Source organism: Pteropus medius, unplaced genomic scaffold (genome assembly GCF_902729225.1).
Source record: "Pteropus medius unplaced genomic scaffold, Ma_sr-lr_union100, whole genome shotgun sequence".
NCBI lineage: Eukaryota > Metazoa > Chordata > Mammalia > Chiroptera > Pteropodidae > Pteropus > Pteropus medius.
The window spans coordinates 23474699-23487678 of NW_024344378.1; the positions used below are offsets into that span (position 1 = coordinate 23474699).

Here is a 12980-nt window from a genome sequence, read left to right on the forward strand (position 1 = left end):
GCATCAAAGCTCATAAGCCAAAAAAGTGTTCTTGGTTGCTTTTATGAGTCATTTTTGCTGACTTAGGCAACACATCTTTTGAAACTGAAATACAATTAGGACAGGAGTACATATAAAAACAGTATTTCTGCCTAGAAATGTTCTGCCCCAAGGCAGATAAAGTGTCTAGATTTCGTAAAAAGTACTTTCTCATATTAAGTAATTTTATATAGAAATTCATAATGAACATGAAAGTAGCTGGTTGAATAATATGGTTGCCTTAAAAAATGCTTTCAAGCATCTGAATCGTGAACTATCTGGGATTGAACTTAACTCTGACTTGTTTTCTTTTGTTTCTACAGTAGCAAGAGGAGAGTTTTTTGTTGTTATTGTTGTTTTGTTGTTGTTCTTTTGTTTTGCAATCAGTTTGATAACTGACCTGCCTGCAAACTTAGTTTAAGAGTTTGGAGTGGCATTTGGGGATGGATGTTGGGTGGTGGGGTTGGGAAAACATAGGGCTTATTCTAAGTTTTAAATTTCAGTCTGTTAAAAAATGGCAACAAGAACCATCACCAACCCAGTGATTTGTTGAGCAGGCTAACTGAGCTCTCGGAAGTTGCTATGGGCCCTCCTTCTCCCCCTTCTGCCTCCTTTCAGGTGCCTGCCTTGGTTTTCAAAGGCCTTAACCGAGTGTTGTGTCACAGGTCAGGAGTATAATTTCTTAAAAATGGAAGCTGGGGAAGTGAGTTCTCTGGGAGAGACGTACGACTTTGACAGCATCATGCACTACGCCCGGAACACCTTCTCAAGGTCAGAATCTATGGTTATGTCTTGTCTGTGTTTTACTGTGCCTGCTGCAGGCTCGGGTCAGATTCCTGGAGGTCTGTGGAGAGTGGGTCTCTCCATGCTCCTGGCACAGTTGGTACGTCTGTCAGAAATACAGTGTGTCCTCTGGGCTGCAGTGAAATATAATCTAATCAGGTTCCCACTAATAAGATTGAATCCCATTGTGAAGCTGGTATTCCATCATGCCCTAGTGTCACAACCAGCAAACTGAAAAAGGGACATTATTGACAGGTTGGCTGTGATAATAACTTAAGGCTCTGTGTGTAATTTCTAGTGGGTGGGGTATCTTCTAAAGTACGTCCTTGATGTAAGTATGGTGGCATTTACCATTTCTCCTAGAGGAGGTTTGGTTTATTGGAAGCTAGACTGCTTTAGAGCTGGGGTGGGGGTGGGGAGCACTGCTAAATCATGGATTCATTTCAGAGAAGAGGATATATTGAGGCTCCAGCCAGTTTGAGGGCACACGAGTAGCTGGGGTCAGAGTGGGAGCAAAGATCCAGGTCTCCTGCCTGCTGGTCACACATGATGGTCGCTGGTATCCCCAAGTTTGGCGGGACCCGTTATTTATGGCCGGCATTGGCAGGATCTGTTTTGATGAGTTAGCGCTGTACTGGACCAGGTGTTAATTATTTTCAGTACTGCCCCTGCTTCTAGACCACACGAGCGTTTTGTATGTAGAAGTTTGCCCCTCCTAGTCCCAGCTTTGTAGATCTCTCTAACTTTGAGGTGCAAATATTTTTTTTTCTCTTGGTACTTTTTTCTTAGTCGCCTCTTAAAACCAGCTCATTTGCTATTTATTTATTTATTTACTTACTTATTTATTTATTTAGTGAGTTAATTAATCATTAAAAAAAAAGATTTGAGGTGATTACCAGTTTAAACAGAAGACAAAAAGAAAATAAATTGGTGAGGAAATGTAAGCATGGGGGAGGGGAGAAAATAAGGGTAGATCACCAGGTTGAAGTTTGAAATGAATTTACTATTCCGAATATATGCCATAAAGTACAGTTGTTGAGATGAGCAATAAATATTGTCCTGTGCTCCCTGGCAGTCACAGCAAAGAGAGAAACAGCCCATTTCATGAGTCACTCTGTCCATAAAGATTGAAGAAAATCATTTGTTCAAGAGACACACAGCTCTTGAGAGTGAAGGAGAAACTATTTAGCCAGGGCTCCTTGGCTCTTGGGTAAGGCTGCTGAAAGCATGTGGTTGATGAGGTCATAGAATCGTGGGAGGGAGCCTCCAAACCCCAGCATTCCAAGTTCTCAGAGGGCATTGTTCCCCCAGCCACATAGCTAATTTAGTTATGATCTCCATCCTGCACCCAGACTGGAACTCTCCAGAGCTCTAATGGGCAGAGTTTGGTCTACGCCAGCATCTTTGAACAGCTGACCTGGGCTCTTTATCAGAAGATACAACAGGCAACGTGGTGTAATGAAAAGAACACTAAACTGAGGGTCGGAAGACTGGGTTCTAGTCTTAGTTCTCCCAGGAACCATGCTATTGAGGGAAGTCTAGGCAGTAATTAGGGGCAGCTATGTGCTGTGTCTAATAGCCACCTTCCTAGGCCTCAGTTTCCTCATGACAGAGTTGATCTAGATGTTCTCCACATCCCCTTCAGCTCAAGTATTTCATGTTGTAATTTCTAAATCTGGTGCAGATTTAGAAGGCTTAACAGATATGATGTCATTTGTTGCCATATGGAAATCTGAGGCTTCCTCCTCCTTCATTGGGAAACTGAGGTTTTAGGCACCTACTCTGGGGGTGTAGGGGAGAATCTCAGGAAGCCAGTGGGGTAGGCAGGATGAGAGATCCCCTGCAGAGGCCAGAGTCGGCAGAGATGCTTGGGCGTTGAAGCCGGGCTGACTCACAGGCTGGGAAATGGTGCAGGGAAGAGTCGGGTCACACCACATCAGCCCTAGGGGCTGCCAGCTGCCGAGTAAAGACGAGATGTTGATTTTGTTAGGGAATCAAAATCAAGTTGGTCCAAGTGAGAAGCTTGTCCCTTTGGTCTTGTTTCTGTGGCTGTCATGACTCTTCATACTGCTTTATAATTATCAATTAATTATTATTATAAATTTATCTATTAATATTTATCTGTTGCATTGCCCTCTCCCTCGCTAGACCGAGATCTTTGAGGACAGAAACTATTTTACTCTCTTCTAGTTCCCACCACCCAACACAGTGCCTGGCACAGAGTATGTGTTCAATAAATATTTGTTAAATGAATAACTTAATGAATTGGTCGAAGGAGGCAGGGAAATTCACAATGCTGGAGACTAGGTGAGGAAAGAAATTTTCATTATCCTCATTGCAGTCCTTTCCAAATACTCACAAATGCAGTGGTCACTGCATTGAGGAGAATCTACAAGTATCTGCGATGTAGGGAATTTTGGATAAATAACTACTAATGGGTTGTAGGAACTGCACTGTCTTCTCAGTGTCTGCTCTGTACCAGTTACTATGCAAAGCTCTGAAGCCAGAGGCCAAGGCAGGAAGAATGCAGACAGAGCATCTTCTGGCACCAGCATTTTCTTTTCTTTAGAAAGTCTCATTTTTTTCCCTTTGATCTCGAGCCCACAATGCCAGCCCCTTCGCCCTTCAGGAGATAACCATTATTATTAACACATTTGTCAATGTGAAGCCCTTTACCAGCACAGACCAGTGGAAGCCCATGGACCAAACTCACGAGATAATAGTTCCTCATCAAGAGTACCTGGAACCCCTCAGAGGGAGATTGGCAGGGAGGCAGCACAGGGTATGATGGACAGCTGGTTAGGAGTAGGGCACCTTCCCTGAAGGCACTGTTGGGAGGAAGACTTCCCCTTCTGCTACAGTGATGTTATCTGTTGCTGCAGAACAATCTACTCCAAACTTAGCAGCTTACGACTTATTTTTTATGATATTTTGGATCATTCTGGCTTATTCTTCTCTGGTCTTGCCTGGGATCACACCTGCAGCAATAGTCATTTGACAGCATGGTTGGGCTAGATAGTCCAGGATGACTAGTGCCAGGTCTGGCCATTGTGCTGGCTGCCTACTAGGACCCCTTGATTCTCTTCTGTGTGGCCTCTCATTCTCCAGTGAGTTAGACTGGGCGTCTCATCACATGGGAACTCAGGGTTCCTAAAGGCCACAAGACTCTTAAGACCCAGGCTCTGGAACTTGCATGATATCACTTCTGTCACATTCTGTTGGCCAGAGCAAGTTATAGGCCAGCCCTAATTTAAGTGATGGAGAAACTGGTTCTACCTCTTAATGGGTGGAGTGGCAGCGTCACGTTGCAAAGGGATGTAGGTATTAAGAGGGATGTAGGTATTAGTCGTTATTTTAACAACTTACCACAGCTACCTTCTCACCTCTGCCCCGGAGGCCAGAGTGGTTTCAGCAAATCTATTTTGTAGCCAGTGGATACTTGCATTGTCCTTTGTGCAATCTTCTGCATGGACTTTCAGAAAACTATGTTGTTCGATAGGACATTTATCAATGACACCCTTACCAATGGGCTTTCCTGGCCCACTTTTTATCAGAAGGTTCCCACTCTCTAACTCCATGTCATTACTTCTGGTCACGTGTCCCCTGGAGCTAGCCTGCACATCGTCTTTGATTCTGTAAAAGAGCAGAAAATGGCCTATAGAACATTTACTCATCTGGGGGCAAATGCTACTCCTGCTGATGAGAAACCCAGGCTTCATGTGTCTTTACGGCTGAGCTGTCTCCTTCCAACTTTATTCCCTCTAGTTTATGGCAGCTTCTCCCCTCTCCCCTTGATTGGACCCGGGCTGTGGGGAGGTTTTGTTGGGCAGGGGTCCAGGAGATGAGGAGACAGTTCTGTGGTACAGAGGTGTCTTTGTATAGAGAACTCGGAGTTGACAGTTTTATTCCTTAAGGCATCTGCCAAACCCTTTCTTAGTTTAGCAGAATGTCAGTGCTAAATATTGTCCTACTTAAAAGCGGGGATGCTACTGCAGTGGTTTACATAGAGGACACCTCTTGTAATAAACATCTTCCAGAACCCATCACCTTGCTGGCAGCTGAGGATGTGCTAGGGTGAGGTAGAAGTCAGGTGTCCCAGCCCCCAAGAGCTGTCTCAGAGTGAGCTCTTGCTGTTCCTGCTGCTCTGAAGCCGCCAGTGTTTTTAACTCTTTCCTTTATCTAAAATATCTTAAGGCCTCCTGTTTCTTGGGCAGTGGGAAACACTGGCTGGAAGGAGGAAGATGCCGGGAGGTGGGCTCCAGGCCAGCCTGGGTTCCAGGGCTGGCTCTTGATTACTACCTCTGTACTCTGGGTGACTCACTTAAGTTCTGCGGGCTTGCTCTTCTCCCCAGTAGCGAGGAACCCTAGTAATAGTGGTATCCGCTTCCCAGGGTGTTATGAAGATTAAATGAGATGGTGCATGTAAGGTGTCCATCCAGGGCCTGGCACATAGAAAGGGTCTGTGAACAACTCGGTGAGCGTGAGTACACATTCTCTGCCTAGCAGGCCACTAGCCAAGTCACCTATATGGCGTGGTCATCAGCAGGGTCAGTTAGTCTGGGGTGCTAAGAGATTGTGGTGAGCCTTGCATTTTGAGCAGCAAAATTTCTTCAGGGGAATCAAGAAAATGATTACAAATGAACACCTGTTAGGGCAGAAGGATCTATTTTTTGATTAGTAGGTGATCGAATTTTGGATTTTATGTAGAGTTGTCGCTTGTGACTTGAAACTTGGTGAGGTCAATGAAGGAAGCCAAGGATGCCACTGAAGCTTCTCTGGAGGACTTCAGTTCCAGAGATGAGATGATGGGGATTAGAGACAGTAGGCCAGGTGGCTGAACGTTGAGGGTAGGGGTGTTAAAGAGTATTTCAGCAGAGGGTCTAGGCTCCTGTGTGCTAACGTTGGAAAGAAGGTGAGGCTGAAGTCCAGTTTAGAAAACAAGTATATACGAAAGTGAAAAGGAGGAAATAGGGATAATATATATTTTCCAAGATAGTGCAGAATTTAGGGGAAAGGACGTATTTGCAAGAGAAAGAGAAGAGAAAGGACAGTGCAGCTAATAACTAGATAGTGAGAATTGTTGCATTCCCTTTTGGGTGTAAATAACTATTGTGCAAAATCTTTTGAAGACAGTGTTCTATCTTGGCTGCATAATTTAGTTCAAGAAGTATTTCTTGAGGCCTGCGATGTTCTAGTCCCTGAGGACTTAGAGATGAAAGACCTGGTCTCTCTGCTGGAAGTACTTACTGTTTAGCAGAGAAGACAATTATCATCACCCCTTGAAAAAGACAATACAGTATGATAAGAGGTTAGATGAATAAGACCCAGAGGAAAGAATGATTAACTCAAGATGGGAGGGAAGAAGGGCTCAGAAGACTTTTAAGAAGGAAAGCCATGTGATGGGGTTTTGGAGAATGAACAGGAGTTTGCTAGTGGACAAGAGGATAGGTAGTGGACGACAGCTTCGCAGAGGATAGCATGTGCTAGGGTATGTTTGGGGCTAGCAAGAGTTCAGTGTTGCTTCAGATAACGAGTGAAGTGGAGGTGTCAGGAAATGTGGTCAGAAGCCCATGAGCCACGGGCCTGGAAATCCAGGTGGTGATCAGAGGTCAGTGAAGGCTTCTAAGTAGAAAGGGCACACACCTGCCCTTGCATTTCAGGACAATCACGTTGCGGCGGTGTCTGGGGTAGAGCAGAGGTGGCTGAGTCTACAAAAAGGGAAGCCAGTTAAGAAGCCACTGGGATGAATTCAGGAAGGGGAAACTGATTGCCTGAGCTGAGGCAATGGTCTGGAACAAGGAGGAGGGTGTGGATTTAAGGCATGTATAGAAGGTGCCATGGATAGGACCTGGTTCCTGGTCTCTACAAGGGAACATGAAGGAGAGGAAGGAGCTGCCGTCACCTTCAGATTCAGTCTCAGGAGATAAAGTTCATGGAAGGAGCAGGAGAATAATGGAATACATTCTCTTTGGAATGCGTTGGATATAAGAGGCCCACAGGACAGCCCAATGGAAATTTCGCGAGGCATCTGGCTTAGCAGATGGTTCTGGGGCTGGAATCAGAGAATTAGCTGGGAGCCTATAGGTGGTAGTTAAAGCCCAGGAAGCAGGTGGAACAGGAGAGAGGAGAGAAGGGGGAGAGAGGCCAAAACCAGAGGAGCAGTCCTTATGGGGGAAGCAGAAGAAGAGGATCCTAACTTAGTGCTCAGAGAGAGCAGTGCCCTGGGAACCAGGACGAAGAGAATCGGAGGATGGAGGGGACAGCACAGATGTCAGTGCTATAGAGAAGGCAGGTGAAGATTGATAAGTGTCCATCCGAGTTGTCAATTAGTCTGTGACTGGTGACTGTTGCTGATGTGGATTAAGGTGAACATCCAGACAGAGAATGGAAACAATTATTTCAAGAAACTTGGTTAAGAAGGGAAGAAAAGAAACAGGGTGGACACTGGAGAAGGAGCCGGTTCAAGGAAAGGCCCTCCCCTCAGGAGAGGTACCAAGTCAGGGGTCTGGGAGCAGAGTGGGGGGGACTCAAGCAGGGTGTAAACCATGCCCACAACATGGAGGTGTGAATAGGGCCAGCATTCAGCCAGGCATCCTGGTGTCCACTTGTCTGTTTCAGTCATTTTAGATTCCATTCATGTGGGAGTAGAATAAGACATTACAGTTAGAAAGAGCTGCCACGACCATCTAGGCCAATCTCTTATTGTTTAGAGACGTAAACTGTGGCTCAGAGAAGGGAAGAGACTTGTCCGAGCTCAGGTGGCAGAGCCAAGCCTAACACAGAAATCTCTAGGCTAGGGCTCTCGACTACCTCTAGTTGTCTGCATTCATCTCATTTTCCATCTGATTATTCTTCTGACCAGCAAGGTCCCTAAACTCCAACCCCCATTACTCACCAAATCATCAACCAGCACTTCCTGACCAGCCCCTAAGAGTCTAACACTGTACTGGTTCCCAAGCTCCCTCTGGAGCCTCTCCAGGACTTTTCCGTGCTCAGTACTGCCCTCGCACAACTCCAGGGGGTGCCACTCACATCATAGTCTCTCAATGGTGCTCCCTGCAACTGTGCATGTGGACCTGCCAGGGGCTTCATGGAAATGCTCAATAGACATCAGTAAGGAAGCCCTTAGGCCACTGGGCTAGGGCATATTTTTAAACTTGGCAGAGTCATTTTCCCATTGGAAAGTGAGAAGCAGCTGATGAAATAGAATGCTCAAATGCCAGCCTGAGAGCAGGCCAGGGGGTAGGAATGTTGATGAGGTTATGGGCAAGGCAATGGAGACTGTAAATCCCAGCGTGGACAGCCTGACAGCCTTGACTTTTCCTTCTCCTTTCTCTCCCTCCCTTTTCTTCCTGTAGAGGAGTTTTCTTAGACACCATCCTTCCCCGTCGAGACGACAATGGCATCAGGCCAACCATTGGCCAGCGTGTGCGGCTCAGTCAGGGAGACATAGCTCAAGCCAGGAAGCTGTACAAATGCCCAGGTAACTGTGAACCCTGGGGAGTCCCAGGGCCCCATGGCACCCACGGAGCACAACTCCACTGCCCTTGGCAAACATTCCCCTTGGCTAGGAAGACATCCTGGGGAACCTGGAGAGACTGCTCCCTGGCAGCTGTGATTTCTGATGTGTTGCTATTAGGAGGTGTTAGTATAGAACCCCAAATGGTGAAGTGGTTGCTGGTAGTGAAGCAAATAACAGGTTTTGGAGCCCTCAGTTCAGCTCATGGGAAGCTGCAGAATTTCCTGGTAAAGCCCTGATATTCAGAAGAGAAAGAAGGTCTAGCAGAACAACCGTGCACTGGGGGCCTATGGGGAAAGCACCTCCGCTTTCTATGGGACTAAGGGATTTGTTTTGGCAAAATAAGAACTAAGGGTTTTGCAGGAAGATAAAGAATGAAGGCGAATGCTTTTGCAACGGTGGGAGTCCGCTTCCCAAACACTGGGAGGGGAGGGAGTCTCAGTGCTGTGAATGAGGTCGTTTCTATAGCCTTGGGGCTCTCTCAGCCATCCAAGGTGCTGGTCAGTAGCTACTAGTCTGCCATTGAAGTCTGGACAGTACACAGGGGTCTGAGCAGATACCCGCTTCTCTGCCAGTTCAGAAGCCTGTTTCCCTTGAATTTGCCCTCTTTGCTTTCTGTCCCCTTGGCTTCAGCATCATCACACCCTCTGCTGGCCTGGGGGAGAGCTCACATTGACCCTTTTAGGCTGTTGAACGTCAATGAAAAGCATTGGTTACAGCTGCCGAGTGTTTATCATTGTTGGGGCAGAATGCATTTCAGTGGTTCAGGGAGGAAGAATGAAATTCTATTAACAAAAAGTCCAGTAGCCTTTTCCAAACCCCCAGATAAGACATACGGTTGGACCATGGGACAGAATATTTGAAATACGGGCCATCTTAGAAAATCTGGGCTATCACATTGCCCTACTGAGCCTTATCACAGGGCCTACGAGGGACCATGTGAGGCTTGCTCCATCATGAAACTCTAGGAAATATGTTCATCCAGCTATTAGTCATTTGGGAGCATGTTAGGGCTGCAGTACAAGACATACATATCATATAACCTTGATGAATTGAAAGAGAAACCTTATATGGTCCCGTGGGAAATGCCGTAGTATTTATTTAGTTATAATGTATATGCTTCTGACTTCCCAAAAGGATTCGAGGCAGCTGGTAAATACCATGGAGCCATACAGCAACATATCTGTTCCTGCAGAATGTTGATGATTCTTCTGAAATAACTTCCATGGAACCCTCGGGGGTGTTGACTGCCGGGCATAATTCTCATGAAGCCTGGCAGTTGTTCAGTAATACGATACTGAAGCCCCGATATCCAGGATTTCCTGAGGCCGACGATGGGCCACTCTCCAGCTCTCCCTTCCTGCAGCTCCAAAAGTGCAGCTCCCAGTCGTTTCGAGCAGTGGCTGAAAGCGAGGATGGTAGCCGTGCAGAGTTTGAATTGCCCTTAGGAAAATGTGCAGAAGGATGCTTCTTTCCCACACTTTGGGGGTGGCCACATAAGACAGCGGGGCCCTAGCAACCCAGTGTCTTTGTCTTCGGAGTTTGAGTCCCTGGGAGTCTGGGGAATGTGAAACCTCTGACTTCCAAGCTTACTCATACAGGTGTCTTTTTTGAGGACAAATTAGGGAAATATTTTTCACATACATAAGGATTATATTCTAGGCTCTTGACCTAGCAACCCTCAAACATCGAAGGGCAGAAGAACCTGCAGAGTATTCCAGCTTCCTGGGCGTCTGGCCATTTTTCTGTTTTCCTGACTATTTGGTAGTTCATTCCGAGGTGGATAGCAGAAAAAGAAGAGGCAAGATTGAAATTAACAGCCGAAATAAATTTTTAAAAGTTTTTTTTTTTTTTTGCTTCATCTACTTGCACGTTCATGTTCTCTCTGCCACAGGTATTGTTAGGAGTAAGTAAAAGGCTGCTACTGAGACGATCCATTTCATTTAATGCAGATGGTTTCACTAACCTGGGCAGGTCTCACCCATTTTACAGATAAGAAAACTAAAGTCACCACCACACAACAGGCTGGAGAGCTAAGGTTCAAACCCAGCTCTAGGCCATGCTCAAGCCTGAGAGCCTCAGAATCCCTGGGGTGTTCCTTTTTGGTGCACGGATCCTATTTTCACTTTTATTGGCCAGGAAAATGTTAGTCTGCCTGGCACGCTTCTCACCAGTGTGTTCTGAGGGCTCTGGCTGAAAGCGTGTCCTTGCTCAGCAGCCCTAGACAGGGAGCTCGCAGGCGGGGAGTGTGTGCGGTGTCAGAATCACAGTTGTCGTTTCACTTGTGCAGCGTGTGGGGAGACCCTGCAGGACTCAACGGGAAACTTTTCTGCACCTGGGTTTCCAAACGGCTACCCTTCTTATTCCCATTGCATCTGGAGGATATCCGTCACTCCAGGGGAGAAGGTAGGTGTGGAGCTACCTCAGGAAATGACATAGCATTTGTTGAGTTGAGTGACACACGATGACTTATTATTATTATTAATAGTAGTAATAATAATAATAATAGCTGTTATATTATGGGCACCCACTATGTGCCAGGCACTGTGCTAGCTTGCTTAGTCTTATTTATTTCTAGACTTTTCAGCCAGTCTCCCTCGTATAAATGGAGGCCTGTGTACTAAATGTGGACGTGAGTTATAAATCAAGCTCACAGTTTATAAAAACAAAGTAGGCTCTATCCGTCTACTTTGATAAACACACTGTCAGAATGCCCTGGAAGGCAAGGATCCAATTTAGAAATTCTTGACACCTCGGAGTGCTGCTCTGGCAGGTTGCAGTACAGAGAGAGCTGGCTGCCCACCCGTGGCTGGCCCCTCCTTCTCTACCCAGCCCCAGCTCCATCTCAGGAGTTCGTATGGCCACACCCAGCCCACACTCCTAAGCACGTTCTGCTCCTGCCTGGCAAACAGCCATTCCTTGGCTGCCCCTCCAGTGTTAACAGACTTACCAGATGTGCCGTCAACCCTCAGGAGGATGAATCTAGGACAGAAGTCTTTGCACATCCTGGAAGTAGGCTCAGGGCTATTTGGACTGGGAATTCCAGGATCCTGGGCTCCTAGAGTGAGGTCTAGAAGCTAGACAGGCTCTGGGTGGGCATGACTATTTCAAAATTCTAGAGACAAGCCCAGGACAGAAGCCTCTTTTGCCCTGGTCCACAGATGGTATGTTCCTAACCCTACTGCAAGGCGCATCTCCTTATATCCATTGATATAGACACAGAATGTGAAACTCAAACATTTTATAAATTGCCCAAATTCACAGTAAGATATAGAACAGAGAACTGGGGCTTCTGCAGTCCAAAGCTTGTGTTTCCTTCACCTCTCTACAAATCCAAGAGTTCTTCAAGTTGTCTCAAAGTAGATGCAGCTATCTTTGAGATGCCCGCTCTGTTCCTCGGGTCTAGCTCCCTGCAGTTATACCCATCGTAGTTGATCTCACAATATCATGACTGCTGGTTTATTTGGCTGTCCCCCTTCTACACCCTAACCTCATCAAGGACAGAGATTGTTTACCCCCAGGCCCCCAGCACCCAACACAGCCCATGGTATAGGGTCACACGATAAGCATTTGTTGAATGGATATGTAGATGGATGAGTGGCCAAGTGAAAAACTTGCAACTGGGGGGGTTGTTGGGGGGTGCTGGAGTTTTTCAGGTACCTGTGGCCAACTTTCGGGTATTCCTAATTCATAATGTTAAAAAAAAATGTTCATTTAAACATCAGGTTAAACATAGTATGATAACCAGAGAGAAATAATGTCTAGGAACCATTGGGAGCATTTTCTATGGACTGGGTACTCTTCCCAGCACATTATGTGGATTCTCTCATTTAATCCTCACAACAACTTTATGTGATAGGTGCTATTACCACATCATTCAGTTTGCAGGTAAGGAAATAGACTTGCCCAAGCCAGCTCAGTTTGTTGCAGAGCTGGCATTTGAAACCAGGCCATTTGACTCTGAGAACCTGGATGCTTAAACGTCATCCTGTATTATTCTACAAAGGGGAGAGGCTACTAGATATTTGAACATGCATTCACACACACTCACATGCCCACGTGCACACACACAATACCCATAAGCACACGCCTTTCCTCTGGCTGCATTTATGACAGTGTGGTTGTCATCTTGAGGCTGAGAGACTCCAGACCTGTCTGCTTAGAGTGGAGGTGCCATCCCTGTGCCTACAAGAGGCCTCAATGGGAGAGAGGCAGGAAGGAGGAGGAGAAAGGGGAAGAGGGTCTGGTAATCCCCAAATCGTTGAATTGCTCTGCGTAGCAGAGGCTCTGTGATATGATTGAACTGCTTAAGATTCACCCAGCCTTAATTATTATTGCTTACTGGGAGCAGGGAGAATACATATCATTGAAATTCCTGCACCAGTTATTTCAATTTCTGCTTCGCCCAGCCTTCCCCAGAGCTGCGAGTAATTAGCAAACTTGATTAATTTGAGTATCACCTCCTGTTCATCACCTCTTCCCCTACGGTCTTTATGGCTCACTAACATACTTAAAATAATTAGCCTGAATAATTATCCTGTTCATGCAGATCATGAATGTGTTACCAAGGAAGTTGTAATAACGTTTCCTTTCTGAAATTTTAAAAAGCAAAGGCTAAAGAATCATATTGCAACCAGCTAGCAAGCATTTCTGAATGCGA

General features: G+C 46.1%; 1 protein-coding gene across 1 annotated transcript in view; it reads left to right on the top strand.

The window, feature by feature from the left end:
- Nucleotides 1-12980, top strand: part of TLL2 (tolloid like 2) — a 122118-nt gene that overhangs the window by 76223 nt on the left and 32915 nt on the right. The window contains exons 7-9 of the mRNA XM_039871643.1: nucleotides 684-789; nucleotides 8160-8284; nucleotides 10611-10726. Of these exons, the coding sequence (XP_039727577.1) occupies nucleotides 684-789; nucleotides 8160-8284; nucleotides 10611-10726 (347 nt within the window). The remainder of the gene's footprint in view (nucleotides 1-683; nucleotides 790-8159; nucleotides 8285-10610; nucleotides 10727-12980) is intronic.